This window comes from Terrapene carolina, unplaced genomic scaffold, assembly GCF_002925995.2.
Source record: "Terrapene carolina triunguis isolate 2854851 unplaced genomic scaffold, T_m_triunguis-2.0 Scaffold42, whole genome shotgun sequence".
NCBI lineage: Eukaryota > Metazoa > Chordata > Testudines > Emydidae > Terrapene > Terrapene triunguis.
Window position 1 is genome coordinate 11,111,096 of NW_020664393.1, and position 27,933 is coordinate 11,139,028.

The window sequence follows — 27,933 nt, forward strand, 5'->3', positions numbered from 1 at the left end:
TTGGGAACTCTATGCACTGTGTAAGACCAGAAGAAATGGATACGCATCTTTCATCAATGCCAAGTATAACGGCGGCTTTCACATCTCTATTGAGGAAGTCCTTCACTACCTTTATGTCAAGACAGCATGCCATGCAGGATACATGTGGGAAATAGCTGTCACACACAGCCAAAACATATGAAAGGCAATATAGTCAAGGGAAAGAGGTGGCTGTCAAATATTCTTCTAGGACAACATGCAATTTATCCAAAAATATTTTTATATATATTGCATGTCATATCCACATATGAACTAGGGGTCTGCTGGTGAATTAGTGATTGCCTATGTGGGGACACTCAGGAAAATTACTCTAAATTAACTAAAGATGTGAATTTAAAGTGGATTATTTCAACTGCATTAAACATAAGAACATAAGAACGGCCATACTGGGTCAGACCAAAGGTCCATCTAGCCCAGTATCCTGTCTTCCGACACCGGCCAATGCCAGGTACTCCAGAGGGAATGAACAGAACAGGTAATCATCAAGGGATCCATCCCCTGTCGCCCATTCCCAGCTTCTGGCAAAAAGAGGCTAGGGACACCATCCCTAGACATCCTGGCTAATAGCCATTAATGGACCTATCCTCCATGAATTTATCTAGTTCTTTTTTTTAACCCTGTTATAGTCTCGGCCTTCACAACATCCTCTGGCAAGGAGTTCCACAGGTTGACTGTGCGTTGTGTGAAAAAATACTTCCTTTTGTTTGTTTTAAACCTGCTGCCTATTAATTTCATTTGGTGGCCCCTAGTTCTTGTGTTATGAGTAGGAGTAAATAACACTTCCTTATTTACTTTTTTCACACCAGTCATGATTTTATAGACCTCTATCATACCCTTAGTCATCTCTTTTCCAAGCTGAAAAGTCTGAGTCTTATTAATCTCTCCTCATATGGCAGCCGTTCCATACCCCTAATAATTTTGTTGCCCTTTTCTGAACCTTTTCCAAGTCCAATATATCTTTTTTGAGATGGGGCGACCACATTTGCACACAGTATTCAAGATGTGGGCATACCATGGATTTATAGAGAGGCAATATGATAATTTCTGTCTTATTATCTATCCCTTTCTTAATAATTCTCAACATACTATTTGCTTTTTTGACTGCCACTGCACATTCAGTGGATATTTGCAGAGAACGATCCACAATGACTCCAAGATGTCTTTCTTGATTGGTAACAGCTAATTTAGACCCCATCATTTTATATGTATAGTTGGGATTATGTTTTCCTAGGTGCATTACTTTGCATTTCTCAACATTGAATTTCATCTGCCATTTTGTTGCCCAGTCACCCAATTTTGAGACCCCTGTGTAGACACTTTCATTTAGAAATAAAGTGGCCTTAATTTGTTTTTCTTTCATTCACTTCAGAATTAAAGCAAGCCTATAGATTGGCATGGATAATGTTGCTAAGGATGAGACAATGTGTACTAATGGAAGTGTAACTAGCAGATTAGCCATGTAACCATGGTTTGACCTTGTAACTTTTAAGGCTGTGCCCTACTGAAGCATTCACTGCTTGGCAACATTCTGGCTCATTTTTTGTTTTTGTTTTTGGACAGGAGGGTAAAAATAGTAAGCCATTATCTTTCAGAATCCCTTATCTTCACATCAGGAACCTGCACCTCTGCAGCACAGCTAATATTCCTCAATAGGAATCATCCCTTGTTATTTCTCTTGGCAAGGCCTGGGATGTTGCAGCATTAGATATCTCCTGCAGACATTAGAAGGGGTATTTATGGCATTGACCGGTCTCAAATAAGGCTGCACATACCCTGATAAAATGTGATATGTTAACAAGGAAAAGTTTCCTTCACATGAGCTATTATGCGCCTCCCTTTTTTCCCCCTGAGCATATAAGTGACTATCAAATCATTGGGTTTACTTGATTTTGCATAGACAAGGTACCCAACTGGTGATAGGTAAGTGTGGACTTGACCATCGGATACCTCAGGCAAGCAGCCTCATGTCAATGGAAAAGTAGTCAACACTCATAATTTCAGATTTTATACTTTAACAGATGCTATATATTGTGTTGTGCAATGATTGCCTATGTGGAGCTCTTCCGAGAGCATCATAGGACTCCCTAGCACTCTTATTGCTCTTTGTGATCTCTCTTGTTACATTAGTAGTAGTCTCCATCCTTCCCCATGTTACAGGTCATACTTTATTTTGCAACACTGCAGGGAAAAAGGTTCAAATACTACACTATGGAGAGAGTGCCATGCATTTTTCCACTAGTATTATGTGTGCTAGGGCACAGCACAGAAAAAAAATGCTGGTTTTCCTAAGGAGCATTATCCTAGCCTGGTTACTGCCATCATCTCTCCATTGGAAAAATAAACTGAGTCATCTGCAGAGGAGCCCTCCTCCTCCTATGACTGCCCAAGAACAATACTCACCAAATCGGAAAGGCTATCCTTACACCTTGGTTTCCTTCTTTTCCCAGTCATCAATTCAGAGATTGCTGTGGTCTGACTCTAGCAGAAGACTTATGCTGTCAATGTTAGGACTGTCCAGTGTCTTCTCATTGAGCCCTCATTGTTTCTTTTTAAGCACGCTTCACTCCTCTTTCACACTAGTATTCTGCATACTGCTCTTGCTTATTGTGTGTGCTGATGACTAATACAAGTTGCAAATGTGCCTGCTTTAGCTAACATTGCAAAAGGGCAGAATTTGCAAACCTTTCCCCAAACTGGGGCAGAGCACCAGTACAGACACTACTTTTCAGAGCTGACTGCACCTTTCCCAATAGGGAATGTGATATGCAGATATGGTTATTATATTTGGTGATAGGGGGTGACAGAATCTGAGAGACTATCAAAGATAAACAGGAAATACTGCTGTGTGTGGGATGATAGCACAGTTAACACTGCAGTCCCCACACACAGCCCTAGCCAGAGGATGGATATCAAGGTCATTAATCAAATGAAACAAAGAATATGAGGACTACACCCTTTACAGCTAAACACCATCAAATATAGAAACTATTGTGAAAAATGTGATTGTTGTGAATGATAATATACTATCAAAGTGAATTTCATGGTATGTCCAGACTGTTTTTTGTAGTCACCTAGCTGCAGCAAGGTGACAGAAAACTGGAGACCATTAAACTCAAATACTTAGCTAATATGACATTTACACATGTGTATATAGGAATGATGGGACACTTAATATAACATTTTCCAGCAGCCCCTACCATATGCCAGGGACTAAACGCTCACACACAATTACTTAACTCTTGCAAGTTGTATGAAACGACCGTGGTGAATGGTTACTCAGGCAGAGTCCCTGCATTGAAAATGAATACCGTTAAGTACAGTAAGGCACAGAGCCAGATCAATCCTTAGCCAGCCATAAACTCAGAAAATGGAAGCAGGCAAGAAAACAAACTCACTATTTCAAAGACCAAAGCAACATAACCATGTGATTCACCAGATTGCCACTCAGGAGGCTGCATTAGTTAAGACGGTTCAATCACAGGATCCTCAGTAAAGGGATTGCTGGGAGGAGCTTTGGATCCTGGGACAGAAGACGTTATTTCTGTAATCAAAGAGATCCTGAAAATCACTAGTATCTTTGTGGCAGTGAAACACACTGATGCAAAACGAGAGATCAAAAACAGAGACACTGCACCACAAAAACTATCACAACACATGATGAGTTGACACCTTCCACCAACACTATTATTAGGAGGGAAATGTTAATACTCATGAACAACAGAGCCTCAAAAAGAAAAAAAACACAGCCTGATTGCAGATGACTGCCTACTTGAATGTTACTTAGATAAAGTAAAGACAGGTATATTGTGGGATACAGGTGCCCAAATAAATATAACAGTGGATCAAAAGGCACATATTCTCTGCGCATTGTGACAACTTTACAAACTTCTGGGAATGGAGGGAAATCTTGACGTGAAGGTGGTGAATGGGACTAAGGTTGCTAAAGATGAACTGATGTAAGATTCAGTTTGGCCACCCACCGTACATCATTTGGGATGTAAGGTGAGGTCCAGTTTCCATTGCTGTTAAGTAATGAGCCACTGGAGAAGCTTGTGATTGTTTACCCTGCAATAAGAGACTTCTGAACAAAGGGTGTGAAAGAAAAAATTTCCAGTCTGCTTTCATACATACAAAGCATAGGTGCAGAACTTTATCTCAAAATTAGCAGATATCACGCCAGTTTACCACCAGCCCTACAGCTCTATTCTTAGAACAGTGCCCCTTTCTATATTGGAGGTGGGGGGCGGGGAGGGAGTTTGGTCAAGCCAGCATGGGGATGGCCAACTCCTGGGAGGGGAGAGAGGAGTGATTAAGCCCATATATGTGGGAGCTGAGCCCCTCCTTGTGCCACAAAGCGCACATGGGAGTGCACATGGGGGAGAGGGAGGGACTTCTCTGCCTCCCATTTGCCAGCCGGGGTGGAGGGTGGGGAGATTAGGGGAGCTGACTGGCTCTCTCAGACTCCCCTCTCAATGTAAAGTCTTTCCAGGTATCTGGGAGCCATCTTGACACTATTGCCCTCTGTCCATATAATTGAGGAACAAGTGAAACCCCTGTTGTTCCCAGTATCCTTTCTGGTTTGGCTAAAAGGATGGATATTGAGTCTTTATACTGATTAGAGAAAACTACTAGTAGACAGACACATGCTACCCAAATTTCAAAGAAATACTGGATGACTTAGAGTGAAGAGAATGCTTTACTGTACTTGATCTAGTTAAATCCTATTCCTTAGCTTTCATGAATGATGATTCCCAGAAGCTGACCACACTTGTAACACCATAGGGGACTGCACACAGCTTGTCTTTTGATGTTGACAAATGTACCAGCAGCTTTCCAACATTGCACAGATGAGTGTTTGATGGATCTCTGGAATGATACATAGATCCCAGTTTTACATGACATCATGGTGAATAGCAAATGTTTGTCCAACATGTAAGGAAACTGCTTAAGAAATTGCAAATCAGTGATGTATAATAAAAACTGGTAAGTATGATCTTTTTACATTAATTTCATATATATGGTAATTCTCTTTTAAAGTAACCGATATCAAAGTGTGAAACTTCCACAAACTGATAACCATTCGAAGTTTGAAGCAAGAGAAACCAAAACACTCTAAAATGTACAAATGCTAATGGACTTTCTGGAACACTTTTTCATAGGATAACTAGAGATTTTTTTGTTCATATTGCTAATACCTTATATGAGCCCATAAGAAGAACTAGTGAGCGGGAAAAGAGACAGAAGAGAATGAAAATAACTCTTGCCACTTAATTCCTGCTCAGAAAGTCCATTTAAAAGAGAACCCTCAACCACCAAAATGTTGTGGAGGCTGGCGAATGGTTTATCAACTCCTATCTCTCCTGCCAGTCTCTCCTCAGTCTCAACAATCATTTCTTTTGAACATTGAGGCTTCAAATGAAGGGCTAGGAGCAATATGGTATCCTTGGGAAGAGGATAAACTGTAAGCAATAGCCTCAGTCAAAAACTACTGCTAGATTTCAAGTTAAAATCCTGTCTTTGAAATAGCTGTTACTGGATTATCTACAGAAATGTGAGTAGTCTGAGTAAAGTCAATGGGACTACTCATGTGTTTTTATCTTCAAGCACATGATTAAGTATATTGCTGGATCACTGCCTATTGTATTATATGCCACTATTTATAGTGTGTGTGTGGGGGGGAGTCCTCACACTTGTCATAGCAGCAGCAAACCTAAATGCTATAAAATGCTATAACATAATTGAAATCTGCTAGTTTTGCTATCAGAGATAGGCATTTCCAGGCCTATATTGATGCAGTTTCCTTTCCTAGACACCCCTGAATATGGAGGAATATATGGTGCAGTGAACCCCTGAGGACTCGTGAGATTACATCCTTGTGTCTCATATACAAGAGCACTGTAAGGGGCTGGAAGGGCCAATATTTCTCACTCCACCATATTATTATTAATCTCCAATTAGCCAAGAGCAGCTTAAAAGAAACAGGTTAAGAACCCCACCCCAAGGTCAAGGGCAAAAATCAACAGATCAGTAGAGCAGAGATGGCAAGACTCCTGATAAGAGAATGAGAAAATAAGAAGGGACTCCTTTATAGATAGGTAGCACCCAGGAAACCATTCATGTTATCTGAACTACATAAGCCATTATTTTACCACTTTAGATTAAAAAAATTGCTCTAGAGAGATTCTACTGGCCATGAACAGACACAGTTTATAGAAGCAATGCTTTTTTTCAGGGTGTTAATTATAAAAGACCTAACATTCAGAAAAAAAAAAAAGGCCCCTCACAGCAATTTACCACCACCATTGCTCTTCCATCTTATTTGCATTGAAGGAATGCAAAGGAATCCTATGTGAAGGACATGCAGCTGATCTGTAATAAGGTCTGAGCACAGTATGTGATGTGGTTATTGGGATATTCACTGCATGACTGCACCAGTTTAGCTTAATAGCAGCCTGCTGGAACAAACAAGCAGGAAACAAGACAAGGACTCAGTATAAGACATCTCTCAAGCAACTCTTAATGGACTGTTTTACAAGACTATGGGAGGACAATTGGCTGGAGGAGATTGACTCAACTCTCCTGTGAAGCTCACCACACTGGTTTTGGACTCACATGGCCAAAAGACCCAGGAAGAAAGAAGTCTCTGAGATTTAAATGGATTTTCTCTCTCTCTCTCTCTTTCTCTCATTGGGGAGAGATAGTTGTCAGGAAACTGTTCGGAGGGCCAGACCCCTGGCAGGGCCTCTGAAGAAGCTAGGTCTTCCTAAGCTCCCTAAGGGCAGAAGGGCTTAGTAAGATAGACGTGTAGAAATTTCATTGTTTTAAATCCTTTTTTCTTCTTTGTTATGCTTTCTTCCTATTGTTAGGATTAAACAACATTTTTGTTTGAGAAGGCTGCCTGGTCACTGTATTAACCACTGGTCACAAGCTCCCAAAGGGAAGAAGAGCAAATACCAAAACCAGTGATATGTAGGGTAAGCACAGTTGATTTACAGTGTACAAGAGCCCATGTCTCTGTCTAGGAATGGGAAAATGGTGTGATTCTACCCCAGGGAAGTAATGGCACAAGGCCTGATTGGTCTGAAGTGAGAGTGGCCAGAGAAGGAGTCACAGTTGCCGCTAGCCCTGTAACCATAACCATCTATGAGTAGAACTTAACATGTGATGCTTCGAAAACATATTAGTGATAATAAGGCACTTCACTAAATTTGCAAAGACCTTCCCAAAAACCAATAAATCAAGCACAAAAGATGGTGCTAAAATATTCAGAGATTTTAGCCTTCACTTTGGATTTCCTGAAGAGATGAATTAGGACCAGGTTATGGAATTTGAAAATCAATTATTTGAGAGACTTTGTGCTTGTTGTGGGCTATAAAACTCCCATGTCACAGCTTACCCTGTGGAATGAAACCTAGCTGAACAATTCAACAGAACACTATTAACAATGTCACCAACATAAACTGAAGGAAAAAAAATCAAATTGGAAGAACTATTTAAATAAATTAATACATGTTTATAACAGCTCCAAACATGAAACTGGTTATTCTTCATATTCCTTGCAGTATTGGCAATCTCCAGGGTTACCCAGATAACTTTTAAGATTTCATAGAGAACAAAGAGGGCAACAACTATTTCATCTTCAAAGACTAATAGGAAGAATGGATGAAGAGAACTTATGAGATTGCAGTGGAAAATGATAAGAAGTCAGCAGCAGGAAAGAAAACTTATTAGAAATGGAAAGCTCTGAACAGTTTTGTACCCAAGAGACAGATATCTTTCCAGGACACTGTCTAGAGAATCACTAATCATATGGAGAAGACACAATTTATTCTGTCGATGAGGATAGGGTTTGTGTACATAGTGAAACTCCAAAGGGGAGTGGATATAAGTAAAGTAACTTTCTTTGCAACTTCCAATTCATACTGATCACCTTTCTATTGAGAACCCACAAAGTAAAACACAAGCATAATGGCAAAGAAGAGAAGATAATAGGAGTAGAATGCAATGGGCTGTCAGTTGTGCCAAATGAAGACACCCATAGCTAGATAAGTTACAAATCTATTACAATTGCCACCAGAGGGCAGAATTGCCAGGTGGGCTTCCAGTTCACAGAAGTATAATAGCTCCAGTGTCCTTGAAGTACATTTACAACAATGTCAAAGTGGGTGTTTTATTCAAAACAAAAGTTAAAAATGGAGGGTAGAGTTTCAAACTGGGGACCATTTGGAAGAGTTGCTCATTGTGGTTTTCATCTGGCAGGCTAGCAGTACCACACTTCTGTATGAGATGGATTGAGATGTAGGAGCTAGTAAAGGCATGGGGGAGATGGCTCAGTCCTTCAAAAGTAAGTACGGTTCCCCTCCCCCTTTCTTAGTTAAACAGTTGGACAGACAGAGAAATCCAAAGCAAAGTGGAGGTGGGAGGCAGGCTTCAAAGAGTATGAGAAGGAAAATCCTGCTATGGAAAGTTAAGTAATACTAGGACAAGTTACTGTAAAGTGATTTCCAGTCCCAATAGAAAACAGTTCTGGTCAGCTTTCAAGATGAGTGTTGATGTGCCTGTATATTCTTCCCAACCTAACCTTCCATTCAGAATGCAACACAACACCTGCATGCCCTCACACCCAATTACTTGGTGTAATTATGATAAGAGAAAATTGAGAGCAAAAAGTCTTCTAGATAGCCAGTAAATCTAGGTTGATCTCTTGTGGACTCTGGGAGTAAATAACCTAGTTCTTTACATTTGGATTCTACTTACACAGCAAAATATAGTGCTCTTCCTTGTGAAAAAGAGGATAGGCAAAGATGTAAAATTTTGGGGCCTGTTTATCCGCTACTATGTTGCTTTCACTAAAATGCTCTCCCTTTACTCAACCCCCACAATGACTTCCTCGGATTCCTCCTGTTTATAAAACTAGGCCATCCAATCAGTGAACTCAATCCACTGCATGTGGTCTAAGTGACCCATTTAGATAGTGAATTCCAATAGAGTAATTCAAAGGGGCACAGTGCACAAAAGCTCATAGGACCTAATATTGTTTATTAAACCTATTAGGACATTTATGAATAATGAACACATTCATAAAATCTTGCTGTGTTCATGAAACAATTCACAAATGAAAAAAGGCCAAATCTGACAAATAAATGGTTCGCATTCATAAATTCCAAGGCCAGAAAGGACCATTGTGATAATCTAGACTGATCTCTGAACTTCCCCCAAAATAATTCCAATGAATAGTCTGATGAGCTGTAATTGCAAAACATATGTTTCACTATAAAAGATATACCAGGTACTATACTGCTTCAAACATAGATATACCTTATTATGAAACACTGGCAGTTCAATATTCATTATGGTGGGTTGCTACAACATCACATCTTTTTTTAAGAGGGGAATCTAAAAGGAACCTATCAATTTAAGGGCATACAGCCTTCAAGTTCCATGACCTATCATGACTGGAATGCATACAGTACAAAACTTTCTGAATTCCATACATTACACAGTGCATCACCTACATTATATGTTGCAGTGAAACTGCACATTTAGTAGTGCATGCTGAAATATCCCAGTCCACTACGATACAGTTATAATATCTGGCCCTATAATGACAACAGGTAGATTATTACTTTCACAAACAGGCTGTTTTACTTCTGTGCAGTCTGTATTTTACAATCTTTAGTATTCTTCCATAGATCATCATTTCAGTTAACTCTGTTTCACTATATAAAGGCACTATAATTACTGGATTGGGAATCCTAGCACATACATATTTTTAAAATAAAGCTTTCTACTTTGAGAAAAAAAATTATCCTTTCTAATTCTACTTCTTGGATTTCTACATACACTATCAACATTTCATTGTACAAGTTAACATATACTGAAATTTTATCTGTAGCTCTGAAGACTGATGTAAACTTTTAAATAAAACAGATTTTACACAACTTGCTCACTGTACACAACCCTCTATTCTATATTTCTGTATTGCTTTATGAGAAAGATATGCTTCTGAGTACACCAGGATTTTATAGAGCCAAACAACAAAACAACCAAGTGAAAAAAAAAGTTCAGCAATAACCCTTTACTATTTGGTGCTTCTGCTTGATGATAAACATTCCTCCCGGCTCAGTGAGTGATATGAGGTGTATACTGAATACTATAATAAAAAAAAAGTTTCTAAAAAACTGAACAAATAGTCTGTAGGATCAGAAAAAGTCTCCCACAATATATAGCAGGAAATATTTTCAGAGTGGAGTTTAGGCTGTGCACCATGCTCAAAAATTTCCTGATAATGTAAAGTTTGGGTTATTTTTGGAAATACATGTAAATACATGCAGCATGTGTTCCACAATAAACCATTTGTGCATTTTTGCTAAACTATAGAATTCAGTGCTTTCAGAAGTATCTTTGTTATCGGATCTCCTCTGAAATAGAGATATGGTCTTGATCAAAAATCCACGGAAGTCTACTCTATTTTCAAGAAACTTCCAATGTAAGTCCTTGGCTCTTTAAAACAGTCCTTGAATGAAGGCACACAAGTGAAGTATTTCACTACAACATGCAGCATGTGTTTCAGAGTGTTATCTATACAACTTTATGCCCGGGTGCCCTTGCTGAATTACTTATGAGTTGGAAGTGTAAGTAGCTTCAAGGATTACTACCTTTCCATCTGCCAGAGGAATGATACAACCTCTACCAAAGGAAAGAAATAGTATCAAAGGAAGATGTGGAACCCTTACATCAACTCCAGCATCAGGAAAAAGGGTAGGGAGACCTCACTATACACAGGAGAATAACATCACCAAAAAATTGAGGCTGAGGGGAATTTTGTTATCAAGACACAAGGATGCTTCTAAAAATTGATATTGTAGAAAAAAGTGTATTATAAGATGAACTTAGGCAATCAGATGTTAAAAAGTCATCTATTTTAAACTGTTTTAATTCATTAAGTGATTTAAAAATGACTGCCAATAACGTGAAAGGGTGCAAGTGATGTTACAGCAACAATCCAAGGAAAGTGGGATTTACTGTTTTTTCTAATGCTTTGCAATTTTTTGCAGTCACAGCATGAGTCAAAGTTACGCAGTGAGTGCAAGGTTACAGTTCTGCAAGCATTTGGGGTCAATTCCAATTACTTTACAATGAAAAGGTAAAATACAATAGTAAAAAAATTCCTATCAGAGTTATGGGGTGCCCATGGGGAAAAATGGCAAGGCAGTGTCACCGTGTCTGCCCATCTCCCAGAGCTGTTATCAGTGCCTGTAAGATTAACCGAAGAGAAACACTGTATTGAAGAAAATGGGCAATAACGCAATTAAAGAGCAAGAAAGCAATACGTATTGGATTGCTTTATGATTTCATAATTGCAGCTTTGAGGCCCTTGACCCTAACAAGGCCAGCTAAGCATGGCTCCAAATACATCCCAGACTGGCTTTTTAAATTAGATGTTTTATCTCAGTGCATTTACCTGCTACAAGATTTTAAATACATTATTCAGCTGTTTTACTCCCGAAAAGCCAAGGAACCTTGAGTGAGCTAACAATTTTTATATTTAAAAGGTATTATGAGCCCAATTTGAACATCTAGGGACAGATATTGCTCTGGGCAGTTAAGTGCTTAACTTGGGGTATTTCCCTTCAATTCCACACCATATTAGGCCAACACAATACAATCATCATTTTCTATCTGAAAAGAAACACATGGGAGTGAAGAAAAAAAATTCACAGGGCTTGTTAATGTTTTTCAGTTTGGAAATAAAAGGGGAATGGCATTCTGGTAGCTTAGTGACATAAACAGCATGCTGGAGGCTTAGCACGGCAGTGTACTACATTCTAATCAACAGTGAGAGCCCTAATTAATTATTCCACTATACACCACACAGTGAAAAATAAGAGTAAGAAAGTAATAAAAAAATTGTGACTTTTGACAATTATTAGTAAGAAAAAGAAGATAATAATTGCCAAAAAAATCACAAAAGTTATGATGTTACCTGGCTATGACAAAGAGCACACAACTGACACCCAAGTAAGCCAGCAGAATATACATCCAGATATCAGGGGAGAGAGGATTCAGGAAGGAGAAGACGCCCGGGTTTGTACCATTGGGCTTGCGGTACAAAATACTTATTCCGAGAGTCATAAAGGGCTTGGAAAAGTCGATGACCTTCTCTCGAACATAGGTAATAGCCAGTGGTGCAACTGCAAGGTCAGCTTTCTGTTGACAAAAATATAAAGAGAAGAGAAACAGGCCATAAGTCAGAAGCAGCAGGCAGAAGCAAGCAATCAAATTAAACAAAACACTGACTTTACACTTGAGGAGGTGTACCTATTAAGATTAAATTTAAAGCTACCCTCTTCCTCTAGTGAGGAAGCTGATTAATTCTGGTTCTCTTTCAGTGAGTGTTTTTGAATTAACATAGCAGTATTTAGAGATATTCAAGAAGCTGTTACAGGAATGGAAGGGAAAGGAGGCAAAACACAATATCCTTCAGAGGACCTGTGTCTTAGCTCTTTCCAATCTCTCTCTTAAAATTCCACTTGGCTTTGAGTGTCACTTCATATCTCTACTTTATAAATTCTTAAATGTGCTCTTTAAAAAATAATAATAAACTTAAGAACCAGATGTGAACATGAATGCTTTTCAAGTAGTAATTCTATAGATATATTGTGAAATCCTGGATCTGCTGAAGTCAGTGGGAAAACTCCAATTAACTTCAATAGGGCCCATAGCGTGTGATTCCCCATTCCATTATACTAGCTTAGCTCTAAAGAAATGATAGAACCAGACCCATAATATCTTATATCTATACATTTAGAGCCAGATTCTGATTCCCTTACTGGCATCTTGTTCCAGGAGTAGACCAACTAACTTCAATGGGAATCTTTATAGACTAAAATACTAGCAACATAAGGAATGATAACACAATCTTCCCCCAAAACTTTTAAATAGCTTTGTGTGTGGGTGGGTGGAGGAACTGGGAGTAGGGAGGGAGAAGGGTGCTTGTGTTTATTTTAGCAGAAGAATATTTTGATGAAAATAGAAAATGTACAGAACAGTTTTACTGTGACAATTAACAGTCTCAAGTAATTATTGTTCTCATATATGCTGCACCTGCAAAACAACCATGGGGAACAATTTCTACCTATGTAGCTATATCCTTACTAATTTGCATGAATGACTAGGTGACCTCATTGTAAATTACTGAATTTTGTGACCCATGAGTAAGTGAAGAATTAAAAAACAAAACAAAAAACAAAACCCCACACTTCACAAAAAGTATTTTGTCAGCTGCAATTTAGTTTTAATTATGTAAAAAATGCATAGCAAACTAGTAAATATACTAAAAAATAATGAGAAGTCCGGTGGCACCTTAAAGACTAGCAGATTTATTTGGGCAAAAGCTTTCGTGGGTAAAAAACCCAAATAAATCTGTTAGTCTTTAAGGTGCCACCGGACTCCTCGTTGTTTTTGTGGATATAGACTAACACCTCTCTGATACTTAGTAAATATACTGTATTTTGTAAAAATAATGGCATCAAAGTAACATGCAATCTAACTACAGCATTGACTATTAAAATCTGTATTGATGGCTGATGAAAGACTGGCAATTTTGGGGGATGATTACAAAGTATCCAAGTTAAGAAGGTGCAGATTAGCCAGATTCTATGATAGGCTATAGAGATAGAGAGAGATGTAATGAGAGAGATGGTATAACTACTGTGAAAATAGCATGTTATTTTCAAAATGCCTGTCCTAAGCCTAAATAATACAGTTGATCTACAATTTATTTCAAACGATGTGGTATAGATTAATATATTTTTCTCGGTTTGTATTGTGCATATAGCCAAAAATCCCATACATTTTATGTTTTTATATGCTTCAGCCATCATTACATTTTTCTCAGTTGTGGATTACTTTGTGCTTGCTGCATACCATTTCATAAAGTTCTGTAATCTGTGTACTGTATTTCATTGTTCCTATACATGTTTATGATGTCACTGAATTTACTCCATAAGTATGTTTGTTATTTGTGCAAAACTCAGATAACATTGCGCAAGTTATTTACTAAGAGCTCAGTATTGCAAGGTGCTGAATACCCTCAATTCCCATTGGTGCTCAAACCTCAAAGGTATTAATCGGGCCCTAGCATAGTAATGTTGCATCGTAGAAGAGATAAATATCAGTATTTGTGGGCCACTTTTTACTAATGACACTCTGGATGATACAGAAAGACTATATGACTCACTTGGATAAAGGCTACTGCTGCAGCTTTTACTGAATTACAAAAGACAAACTGTAGCATCACCAGGTAGCCATTAATTCTTGTGGTAATAAGTATCAAAGGCTGAGGGTAGCTGTACAGACTCTGTATTCCGCATGGCTCTATAACACAGGGCTTCTGGGTGGGTTGTTGGTAACGGGGGTTGAACCTAGGATATCATGATCTTAAAACATGAGTCTCTGGTTGATAGGTGTTGGAACTAGAGGTGCTGGGGGTGTGGTAGCACACCCTGGCTTGAAGTGGTTTCCATTATACACAGGGTTTATAGTTTGGTTCAATAGCTCTCAGCGCCCCCACAATAAAAATTGTCCAGCCCCTGTGCTTCTGTTAGGAAAAGGTGTAGAAGACTCACTCACCTCGATTTGTGGCTCAGCTATCACTAGAGGGGGAGGGGGCACAGAGTGCTACACCAAGTGCCTGTGAATTACACACTCTTCTTGGCCAGGGAAGTTCATTCATTGGCTAGAGCTGAAACTCAGGAACCACACCAATGTTTGAGAGAAAAATATTCTCATCTGGGACCCTGTCTGTTCATGGTAGTAGGCCATTCTCACACGCTTTTCCTCCCTTAGAACCCCTGTTACTAAAGTTGTGCAAAAGTTATGAGAAAGGAGGCAATCTTTACCATCTTCTAACGCAAGGGATTCCCACCGGCCAACTTGCAATATTAAAAAACAAAATGTCCCAGGCTTTAGGAAATAGAATTTATATTAAACTGGGCAATTAGCTACTTACTGTATTTCACTATATTGGATGGTTAGAGCTCTGCTACTCCTCACCCCCACTAAAATGTTCATATATAGGATACTCATTTATGGTTTGTATTCTAAATATTAAAGTGGTTGTAATAACAAATATTATATTTAAGGTAAAAAACCACAATATAAAATATTACCTTAGCTTAAAAAAAAAAAGAATTATACCTTTGTATGCTGATACTGCTTTACTGAGTCTAAATATCTTAGAAGAATACATAATAGCTTATAAAACCTTCTTCAGCTATATTTGTCACTATACAATTCATGCATCAAAACATAATAGGACAAACTCACAATGCAATATGAAGGAGATATATGCTTATGTCATCTGTAAATGAAAACCCGATAGCTATAACATGTCTATTCCAGTCTATTCAGATACTTATACTACACCCATAACTGTGGCTTCTAGAATGTGTTGAACTTGTTTCAATTTCACAGCACTGAATCATCATCTTATTGATAAACACCAAATCAAAACTAAACCAAACTACAGAATATATATATATGGAGCTGAGTTCATCCCAGTATAATTCCACTCATGTCAATGGAATTACAATAGGGATGAAATTGGCATGTTGGCTATTTTCCCCATCTTTATGAAAATCTCTACAGCAAGGTATTTGTGGGGTTAGAGTTATTTGGGGCTTCAACTTAACAAAAAATGTCATTGTCAGAAGTCCTTGGTGTCAGTCTAACTATTGTGCTCAACACACCACACACAACTGATCCAGCAGTATCAATTCCATGGTCCAGACGCTAGATACTGTTGCTTATCTTCTAAAATCAACAAGGGAGTTTGCATGTGTAAACATTGTAATTGATATTGTAAAGATACATGATGATTCAAGCCCAGAGCTGTTCATTTTACAGTGATTAAGCTACAAGACTCAACTACACTGCATGCTTCATTCAGTGGCCTGTAGTGTATGTACCTGCATAGCCCCCTTAGCAGGAATATAAACAGCAGTGTGAATGGTGAAGCATGGGGCTTAGGTGAGTAAAGACACACCTGATGGGTATGGGTGTAAGTACATACCTTGCATGGCTCTCTACTCACCCAAGCTCTGCCTCCCCATCCACACTGCTATTTTTAGCAGTGTAGTATTCTGCTGCTGGAACCTTTCCACACTATACGGAAAGACTCCGGTAGCTGGGAGGCAGCGGGAAAGGCTCTACCAGCTCCTTGCTGCTGGAGCCTTCCCTCACCATAGGGAAAGAGATCTGCCATGGGAAAAGGCTCCAGCTAAATAGATAGACTCAAAGAACTCAATCATTTTAAGGCACATTTTCTAATCCTTTAATCATTCTTGTGACTCTTCTATGAACCCTCCCCAATTTATCAACATCCTCCTTGAATTGTGGGCACCAGAACTGGACACAGTATTCCAGCAGCGGTTCCACCAGTGCCCCAAATATAGAGGTAAAATAACCTCTCTATCCCTATTTGTGATTCCCCTGTTTGTGCATCCCCGGATTGCATTAGCTCTTTTGGCCACTGCATCACACTGGGAGCTCATGTTCAGCTGATTATCTACCAGAACACGCAAATCCTTTTCAGAGCAACTGCTTCCCAGGATAGAGACCCCCATCCTGTAAGTATGGCCTATATTCTTGTTTCTAGATGTATACATTTACATTTAGCCATATTAAAACACATATTGTTTGCTTGCGCCCAATTTACTAAGCAATCCAGATCACTTTGTATGAATGTCCTGTCCTTGTTTTTATTGTGCTATCTGCAATCTTTATCAGTGATGGTTATATGTTTTCTTCCAGGTCATTGATAAAAATGTTAATACTTTTATCAATAAAACTTGCAATCTCATCAAAAAAGATATCAATTTAGTTTGATTTTCTATACACCCATATTGATTTGCGTTAATTACAATACCCTAATTTAAGTCTTTATTAAGTAAGTCCCATATTGGCCTCTCCATTATCTTGTCAGGGATCAATGTCAGGCTGACAGGCCTTTAATTGCCCGTGTCATCCTGTTTAACCTTTTGAAAAATTGGCACAACATTAGCTTTTGTCCAGTCTCCTGGAACTTTCCCAGTGCTCCAAGATTTATTGAAAATAAATCAACAGTAACAGTCCAGCAAGCTTCTCAGCCAGCTCTTTCAAAACTCTTGAATTCAAGTTATCTGGACCTGCTAATATTTAAAATGTCTAGCTTTAGTAAAACCAACAAGGAGTCTGGTGGCACCTTAAAGACTAACAGTTAGTCTTTAAGGTGCCACCAGACTCCTTGTTGTTTTTGTAGATACAGACTAACACGGCTACCCCCTGATACTTGACACCATGCATAGCTTTAGTAGCTTCTGTTTAACATCCTCCACAGATACTAGCAGATAGGGAAGAGTGTTATCATTAGCAGATAATGAGATTATATGATATGCTATAGAACAGAAATATTTATTGAACACTTCTGCCTTTTCTGCAATATTATTGATATTACTGGTATAAGCAATACCATTATCATCTAGTAATGGACCATATAGTTAATGGGAGTCATGTGACTGAATCCCCATGCACCAGTTTGAAAACATGTATCCCCTTCCCTTAAGGACAATATCCTGCTAGCAGTTTTTGCACAAAATTCCAATTGACTTCAGTGGGTATCACACCTCACACAAAATGACATCTTTGTTAGTAGCCGCAGATGGCAAGCCTTAGATACTGAATTGAGCTCCCATCCTTAACCTTTACCTGAAAGGAAATGATTTAAGACACACTCACAAGGCTGTTCAAACCTTGTATTTCCAGCCCCTATCTGTATTTGTTCTATGGATAAAATGACTTTTAAGTGGAGTCCAATTCTAACACTTTTCTCAAGCACTAAGTTAACTTATAACTGATAAAGGTAATTTTTAATGTTATTTTGATTCTTAGTTTTGAACAACAAAAATGACTGCTCAAAGACTTGCATGCACATATGGTATTTAGTGCAAAATAAAGACGATGGATTTCAAGAAGGCAGACTTTAGCAAACTCAGGGAGTTGGTAGGTAACATCCCACGGGAAGCAAGTCTAAGGGGAAAAACAATAGAAGACAGTTGGCAGTTTATCAAAGAGACATTATTAAGGGCACAAGAGGAAACTATCCCACTGTGTAGGAAAGATAGGAAGTATGGCAAGAGACCACCCTGGCTTAACCAGGACATCTTCAATGATCTTAAAAAAAAAAAAAAGAGTCCTACAAAAAGTGGAAACTAGGTCAAATTACAAATGATGAATATAAACAAATAACACAACTATGTAGGGACAAAATTAGAAAGGCCAAGGCACAAAATGAGATCAAACTAGCCAGAGTCATAAAGGGTAACAAGAAAACATTCCACAAATACATTAGAAGGAAGAGGAAGACCAAGACAGGGTAGGCCCATACTCAATGCGGGAGAGGGGGGAGGGGAGGGGAAATAATCACAGAAAATGTGGAAATGGCAGAGGTGCTTAAAGGCTTCTTTGTTTTCGTTTTCACCAAGAAGGTTGGTGGTGATTTGATGCCTAACATAGTGAATATCAGTGAAAATGAGGCAGGAACAGAAGAAGCTAAAATAGGGAAGGAACAAGTTAAAAATTACTTGGACAAATTAATGTCTTCATGTCACCAGGGCCTGGTGAAATGCATCCTGGAATACTCAAGGAGTTGACTGAGGGGATATCTGAGCCATTAGTGCCTATCTTTGAGAAGTCATGGAAGACAGGAGAGATTCCAGAAGACTGGAAAAGGGCAAATATAGTGCCCATCTATAAAAAGGGAAACAAAGACAACCCAGGAAATTACAGACCAGTCAGCTTAACTTCTGTACCCAGAAAGATAATGGAGCAAATAATTAAGCAATCAATTTGCAAACATCTAGAAGATAATAAGGTGATAAGTAACAGTCAGCATGGATTTGTCAAAAACAAATCATGTCTAACCAACCTGACAGCTTTCTTTGATGGGGTGACCTCATAAACAAACTAGGGAAATGCAACCTACATGGACCTACTATAAGGTGGGTGCAAAACTGGTTGGAAAACCGTTCCTAGAGAGTAGTTATCGTGGTTCACAATCATGCTGGAAGGGCATAATGAGTGGGGTCCCACAGGGATCAGTTCTGGGTCCGGTTCTGTTCAATATCTTCATCAGTGATTTAGATAATGGCATACAGAGTACACTTACAAAGTTTGCGGATGATACCAAGCTGGGAGGGTTTGCAAGTGCTTTGGAGGATAGGAATAAAATTCAAAATAACCTGGACAAACTGGAGAAATGGTCTGAAGTAAATAGGATGAAATTCAATAAGGACAAATGCAAAGTACTCCATTTAGGAAGGAACAATCAGTTGCACACATACAAAATGGGAAATGACAAGCTAAATATGAGTCAACAGTGTAACTCTGTTGCAAAAAAAGCAAACATCATTCTGGGATGTATTAGCAGGTGTGTTGTAAGCAAGACACGAGAAGTAATTCTTCCGCTCTACTCCTCTCTGATTAGGCCTCAACTGGAATATTGTGTCCAGTTCTGGTTACCACATTTCAGGAAGGATGTGGACAAACTGAGAGAGTGCAGAGAAGAGTATTGACTATTAGTGGTAAATATGCCCAATGACCTGTGATGGGATGTTAGATGGGGTGGGATCTGAGTTACTACAGAGAATTCTTTCCTGGGTGTCTGGCTGATGAGTCTTGCCCACATGCTCAGGGTTTAGCTGATCGCCATATTTGGGGTTGGGAAGGAATTTTCCTCCAGAGCAGATTGGCAGAGGCCCTGGGGTTTTTTTGCCTTCCTCTGCAGTGTGTGGCATGGGTCACTTGCTGGAGGATTCTCTGCACCTTGAAGCCTTTAAATCATGATTTGAGGATTTCTATAGCTCAGACATAGGTTAGGGATTTGATACAGGAGTGGGTGGGTGAGATTCTGTGGCCTGCGTTGTGCAGGAGGTTAGACTAGATGATCATAATGGTCCCTTCTGACCTTAAAGTCTATGATTCTATGATTCTACAAAGAGCAACAAAATGATTAAAGGTCTAGAAAACATGACCTATGAGGGAAGATTGAAAAAATTGGGTTTGTTTAGTCTGGAAAAGAGAAGACCGAGAGGGGACATGATAACAGTTTTCAAGTATGTAAAAGGTAGTTACAAGGAGGAGGAAGAAAAATTGTTTTTCTTAACCTCTGAGGATAGGACAAGAAGCAATGGGCTTAAATTGCAACAAGGGAGGTTTAGGTTGGACATTAGGAAAAATTTCCTGTCAGGGTGGTTAAGCACTGGAATAAATTGCCTAGGGAGGTTGTGGAATCTCCATCATTGGAGATTTTTAAGAGCAGGTTAGCCAAATACTTGTCAGGAATGGTCTAGATAATTAGTCCTGCCACGAGTGCAGGGAACTGGACTAGATGACCTCTCGAGGTCCCTTCCAGTTCTATGATTCTCTGATTAGACGTACCTATGTTCCTGTTGACTGCAATGCATATCTCCCAACCTTCAAACCTGGCAATGTGTGAGACAACCTATCAAAATGAGCACCAAATGAGTGAAATGTAGAACACCAATTTGCGCCTCTGTTTTTTGGTCTCATTTACTTCCCACTCACTTGCAAACCAGTTTTTTTCCCCCTGTGATCACAAAATGAGGCTTTTAAAAAAAACAACAACCCTCCCTAATGTACTTTTAATACACAGATATTCTACATCGTGATATCATTTTAAAAGTACAATAGCTACAAAATTGTGCCTATCACACCTACTGGAGGGTCAATTTTCTTTTAATTCAGTGATATTTTGAGGCTGATATAAACAACTTGGGGCAATATTTCAATGTAGGGGAGATGTCACTCTGTAAAATATATTAAAGTGTTTTACAAATTTAAATTGCAATACAAAATACAACAGACACACAGAGTTCATATTAACCACCACTATCACCTTTGTGGTGCACAGCTGTTGATTAGTATACAACAACACTATATAATGGTTTGGAATGTAATCTGAAGGAGGATACCATATCCAGGTAAAACTTTAGTGAGAATACAGATAAACAGAATTTAATTAGCTGCACTGTAATTTTGACAGGAATGAGACTAAAATGTTCTATTCTTGAGAAAAAAGCAATAGGACTAGAAAATGACTTCAAGTTATTTATAACAGTGATCAGGACCTTTATTTTTTGTCTGATTCAAAAGACCTCCCATAGCACAGTGCCACCTAATACCATACTGTGGTATTGGTTCAGCGCTGAGTCAGAGAGAAAACAGATTAGAATTAGGGACACAGTTTCAAATCCTGAGACAGCATTTTTACAGAGACTGCCTACGTTCTCTAATCTAAAGCACTGCGTAACCTCAGATCAGCATATCATAGTACAATGTATTGCATAACTTTTTCAATTACAGAGAAAAGCAGCCAGCTGAAATTATAAAAGATGCATGGGTCTGGAACTTAGAAAAACATTCCTGCACTCACTCAGTGAACAGCTATAGCTTTTGTGGTACATCCAATCAATGACCTACTGTTTCAGGGATTTTTGATACAATATGACAAATATTGTAAATGTTATTTCTACTCCATCTTTCTTTTTTAAAGTTAGTATTAAAACATGTAAAAAGCATTCAACATGTAGGAACAAAGATAAGGAACCAGTTGTAGGGGGGGAACACTGTGATAATCCTGAAGGGAGTAAGGATAAAAAAATATTTTTTTTATTGAGTTCATAACAACATTTTGATGAATATGTTCAACTTCATTAGAATGTGTCACTATAGTGGCATCATTTTGAATGTTATAGCAATTTGGATGTTAAAAATGTTCATAACGTCAGTCAAAGTACCCTGCCATCCTAGGCTGGAACACTTTACAATGCATGACAAACTAACCTAAGAAGATAAGGTGGCACAATAGGCCTATGTTTAAAGCCTGGCTTAAATCACAAGTAAAAATGAATGTTGTGGACTCAGCCAATTGCCTTGTCCTATCACAAAACCACCATGTAATTTGACACAATTACTGCAGCAGCTTCTTTTCAAGACAGACAAATGATTAGAATAGCAGGGGGCTTGCAAGCTGGAGTTGAAGTGCATTGGTCAAGCTATGAATGGAAACTTGAATTAGGGCTGGTTTTAGTCAGTGCTGTTAGTCTTTTGCTTTCGGGAGCACAAAGTTCTCATATTATAAATTATAGGCAAAAAAAAAAAAAGCAGTTAAGAAAAGGGCAGGCCAAATTCAACTCTTGTGAAAATCCACGGATACTATTGACTTTGTCCCACTAACCTTACATTAGAGCCCAACACAATGAAGATACAATGTAGGAAAAAAGGAAAAAAGATGGAAAGTCTAGAGTGGCTGAGGAAAAATATAATAATGCAGATATTTTACCTGTAGAGAATGGTGTTTTATGAATGAATTAAAAATAAGGTACAGTATCTCCACTATAGCCAATGAACTCTTCAGCAGCTGTTTTCTTTAAAAGGAAAAGGCAAAATTAAAAACTGAACAGAGCCGAGGGCCAAGTTCACCTCACTGTAGTACCATTGATTCAGTGGAGTAACACAAACAATAAATATGGCTAGTTTTGCTTAGGTGTGTGTATGTGGGTGGGGAGTGGGGAGCCTGAAGCAATACAATCATACCTGTGTAAATTGAGAACTGTATCGCTTTAAAGGAACATTATGAGAGTATTTCCTAAAGGATGGTGTGTTTTTTAAATAAAGGTTGTTAAGCATTTCCAAAATAAACCAGGGATTTATTTAGCTAGTTATCATCACTCCGCCACTCACAAGTGCTCTTATTTTAATAGAACAGGGCACGACAATGATATAATCAAGATACTTGAAAAGGACACAGGGCAGGATCAAACACCCATGGCCACCTTTCTCCAAGCACTTGCAAGTGGGGTAGATAAGTACTTCAAACCTGCTCCCACAACATGTCTCATCCGTTAGGGATACCTCTGGTGTGTGGGGCATCAAGAAGTAGCATGATGTTTACTCTGACTCTGTAAACTGGCTACCTGGGCTCTGATGTTCCCCTGATTCCCACAGCCACCCTTTCCCTTCACACACATTCAAATCAACTGAGGCAAGGTGGCACTGGTTTATCTCCCTCACGTTGGGATTTTGAAGTACAGGATCACTAGGAGGGGAGAGGAAACAGAAAGCAGTGTCTGGCTATCCTCCCTCACACCCCTAAACCCTTCTCAGTGTGGTCTCCTCCTTTCAAAAGGAAAGACGCTGGCCCAGGCAGGGCCTCCATCTTCTCCTCCATCTATGTGGTCCTTCAAAGGACCAACCTAGGAGTGAAGAGAGAAAGCCAGAAATGTCCTGCCTGCAGCAGGAAGGAGGGGAGTTGACCAAAACCTAGGTGACTACTTTCCAGAGTCAATTAAGCCAATTGCAGCTGACCCTGACATCCTTCCCCACCTGTTTTTTCCAGGTACTGAGATATTCTGGATGGGTGTTAGACCTCTCCACCCCTCATCCCCTCTCTCTGAGGTGGGGCATGGGTATCTGCTCATTTCCTATTGTCCGACCACAGTGAACGTGTGTGCTGCTGGTGTATGATTGATCTTTCACTAAGCAGGACTTTCAAGGCTGGGGTTGCTTGATCCTCCCTCTGTCATGCTGCGCTAGAACCCTACCTCTAGTCTCCCTGATCCTCAGCTGCAGAACAATTTCTCTCTTCCGTAGTTACTGCTGCTATGAGGGAGCCATAGGTATCTCTCAGAGACATCATAGCTAGGGCAGGATTTATCCTATTGGCAGAGCCTCCCAGGCAAAGTAAATCCCCCCTTCCTTCTTCTTTATATTTTAATTAGACACATACCATACTGCGTTATTACTGACTTTGATCCTCTCTTTTTCACAAAGTGAGGGTCGGGTAAAAAATGAGGATAATCATTCTTCAGCTTGCACTGGGTTGAAATTTGGCATACAAGCTCTCAGCACACAAGATATTAAATTATACTGCCTTCAGTCCATGCATGCAGCTCGACTTAACATTAATAAATGTTTCACTTATAAATCAAGAGCAGTGTATAGGCCATAACATGGGTCATACGTTTTTTACTGGTACCTTATGTTGAAAACTAACACTGTAACAAGGCTCTCTGAGCAGCTGTCATGTTATCCATGTAATGAACTGTGCTTTAAGAATATTGAATAATTTATAGAAACGTTATTTGGTGATGGGGTGAGGTGGCCACTTTTTGGGTATGATTTGGTAAAACCTTTTTGGTAAGATTTTGGTTTGCAAAACCAAAACCAGAAGTGGTTGAGATGTGGTTCACTTTATAAGAACCACCAAATGTTGAGGAGCAGAAGGCTGCTTGGATGAAAGGTTTGGTCTCACCTCCACAGTCAGCAAACTAGATGGCCACTGGCTTTTGTCTTGCATAACCTTGTCAGTTCTAATCTGGGTTTCATTTTATCCAAACCAATACAATTCAGGGTTTGTAAAAGCAGTTCTAGTTTTAGTAACAGTATGTTCACAAATGGATATGTATTAATTAGACTGCACAAAATCAGAAGGTTTGGATTAAGATGTCAGGATTTTATGTTTTTTCCCTTCAACAGTAATGGCACTTTAAACACTTTCATGCTGATCACTGTTGGAGGGTAAAATGGAATCTTGAACTCAGGACTTCTGAAATATGTCAAGGAAAAATAATTTTTCAGTCCTTTCTATAATGTAATTTTTAAATTTAAACACTCAGGGCCTGCTTCCCAGCATAGCACCAGCAAACAGTGAGTGCCAAGAGCATTATTTGGTACCATTTTACATTTACTTTGCACCAATGTAGATGAATACATAATATGCAGAGTAAAGTTGAGTAGGTCCCACCTAGCCAACTTCTGCTCTTATTTATAGCCTTACAACCACACGAATCTTTTTAGTTACCTGAGAGCAAAATTTGGCCTATATTTTGTTAGGATGAAATTTGTCTCTATGCAAAAGCCCAGTGGAAGGCTATACACCACTTTAATCCCACTAACATCTTACATTGAGGATTTGAGTGGTGTATAAGTTTTGCATTAGGCCTCTGCAAAGAGCTGGATTTCAGTATCTATGATGTGGGTATTTAAGCTTTTTAGTTTGCCTTCAAGACTGCATCCACCCTGATTTTGCTTGTTTGTGCCTTGGCATTATAGCATATTTGAGATTGGTCCAAGAGTTCTGTTATGACGTTAGCACAGCATGGTAAATTAAAGGCAGAGGGTCAGCTTCCACTAGATTTTTCATTAGATTTTAGTCAGTTATTTTCATTTAGTTGTGTTTGTGTATGCAAAACATATACAAACAAAAAGTGTGTCTGCAGCTTTAAGATTCACACATTGCCATAGCAAACATGCCTTCTTACTATGTTTGCCAAATGTAGTAGCACCCCATAAAGTCCAGAGTGGGTAGGCAAAGTAGGCAATTGAGTTTAGATAACATAAAGCTTCCCCCTTGTGAGGGCCTGACTTGTAGCAATTAAGAAGAAATTAAAAGCTAACAGTAGCACATTCAGCTGCTGCTTTAGCAGCTGTTACTTTATTAATACAAAAGTAAGCCTGCTGACAATTTCAATACATATGGACTGGATTTACAAAATCATTTTTAACTGGTGCTTAGATTCTCAACGTGTACTTGTTCTGATATGAAACTATCATTGCAAGCCAGATAGTTTTCAGAAATATAAATACTTTCAGTGGCACCTGCTGACAATGAATAGATCCTTGACTTCTTCTGATACCCTCTCAGGTCATAGCAATGGTCAGTCCCAAAAGCTCTGGAAATCAATGATCTGTACTCACTACAAGCCTTTAATACACATTGTTTAAATGAGGGTCTTGCTTGATCTCCTAATAGTACCATCAGCTATAAAACACTGCCGGGCTTCAATTAAAGCAGACTGTCAACATGAGAGCCAGTAACTGTATTGTATGCCATTATGCAAACAAAAACAATGATGGTATGAGTTCAACCTGACTGAAAGTAATGATTTGGAATCATTCAGACCATGGCATTTCAGTGCAATTTCTATTCTTCCTCCCCATCTGCACAGTGGTGTCTAGAGGTGATTTCCAACATCTTATTTTTCCCTTTGCTTTTTATGGCCTGGATGTTTACCTGGAAAAAAACTATTACTCAAAGTATCAGGAGCTCTATACAGATAATTAGCTAATTTATCTCATAGTTTGTGCTATCATCAATCCATCTAAGTAATTCTGACTACTGTTCTGGTGCATTCTTATTCAGTGCTGCTGGTGCTGACTGGATCTTACTTAAGCTGCACTTACAAATTAAAAGGTAACAATCCCATAGGTTGGTAAGTGAGCTGTATCATCACAAAACTGAAATTTACCTTTTGGTTTATTCATCAACCAGCTGTTTGAGAGAAGCTCCTTCTTTAGAACTCCATATTCAGTTTTTGAAATAAAGCGTAAAATATGGGGACTGATGCATTACATTATTTAACAGCTTATATAGCATTGCTTATTCCTTCAAAATAACCAAGAAGTTTCTAGCTGTTGATTTATTAAGCTACTATTTCAGCCAGGCATTTTGTACTAACCCCATTTTAATCAAGTGTTTCTCAGATTGAATGTTAAGGGACCACAAGCAGTGGACCAAGAAACTACTCTTAGCACTAAGATGGATGACTATGAACTACAGCAAACCTTCTTAATAAAATCTCAGCCTTATTCCTTATGATTTCACTCCAGCAGAGTTTTCCACAGAGGATTATTCTGATGGTTTAAGAAAACAGGATTCCCAAGTGTGAGGGAGTGAGGGAGGTAACTCTGGGAAGTCTGCAAGGACATCGGGTCTGAGGAGGGGAGCTGTATGCAAAGTCCCAGAGGAGGTCACCTTCTAAGAACTGATAAAAAGACTCTGTGAAAGAACCTTTTCACACAGTCAGGCTCTGGGGTAAGAGCCCAGGAACAGATTTTTGGGACTTTGAGTTTACTTTTGAATTTATTTTGCCTGAACAATTCCAGACCCCAATAAAAGTGATGAATGGATAAGCAAGTATTTGGAGTCTGTGTTAAAGGTCCTGGAAGAGGGAGAATACAGAGGAGGGCAGTGTAGAAGCACCCTTGCAGGGTGCATGGGCAGTTGACAACTTGCTTACCCCAAGGCATAAGAAGGGATGGACTAACAAAAATAAGTGTATTTTCAGTTTCCATTAGTATAATCAGATGCTTATAAAGTAGATATTGTAGTTAAGTATTTTTCCATTAACCCCCCCCCCCCAAAAAAACCATAAGTACTTACATAAATTAAATTACCAAGAAAATGAGAAAAATAAAACAGATCTGACTTTTGCTCATTCTCACTCCAAACCCTAATTTACATATAATGAAAAAGTGTACAATGTAAGTAAATATCAATAAACCCACTAATGCCTTTTAGATGTGCTAATAGTTATGGGAAAGGTGGACAAGTACTAGTATTATAAGATACATTTATTTGAGAGGGGGGGAAATGAACTGATCTCCATTTACATGCTGGAACCCCACTGCATCTAAAAGTCATTTTTACCCCTGTAAAAAAAAAATGAGGAGTCCGGTGGCACCTTAAAGGCTAACAGATTTATTTGGGTGTAAGCTTTCGTGGGTAAAAAACCCACTTCTTCAGATGCATTTCCCATGGAAGCTTATGCCCAAATAAATCTGTTAGTCTTTAAGGTGCCACCGGACTCCTCGTTGTTTTTGTGGATACAGACTAACATGGCTACCCCCTGATACTTTACCCCTGTAGATTATCAACAATGATTTTTATTGCAGACAAATGACTACTTTATTCATAAATTAAAAACTATTGTTAAAATAAGATGCATAGACTGTAAGGCCAGAGGGAACATCATGATCATCTAATTCTGACAT

The 27,933-nt window shown here is 38.9% G+C and overlaps 1 protein-coding gene across 2 annotated transcripts in view; it reads right to left on the reverse strand.

Annotated features, from left to right (window-relative positions):
• GRIK2 (glutamate ionotropic receptor kainate type subunit 2) overlaps positions 1-27,933 on the reverse strand; it is a 568,360-nt gene that overhangs the window by 183,963 nt on the left and 356,464 nt on the right. For both annotated transcript variants that reach the window (XM_024198431.1, XM_026652891.1), the window contains exon 11: positions 12,026-12,249. In XM_024198431.1, coding sequence (XP_024054199.1) covers positions 12,026-12,249 — 224 coding nt within the window. The remainder of the gene's footprint in view (positions 1-12,025; positions 12,250-27,933) is intronic.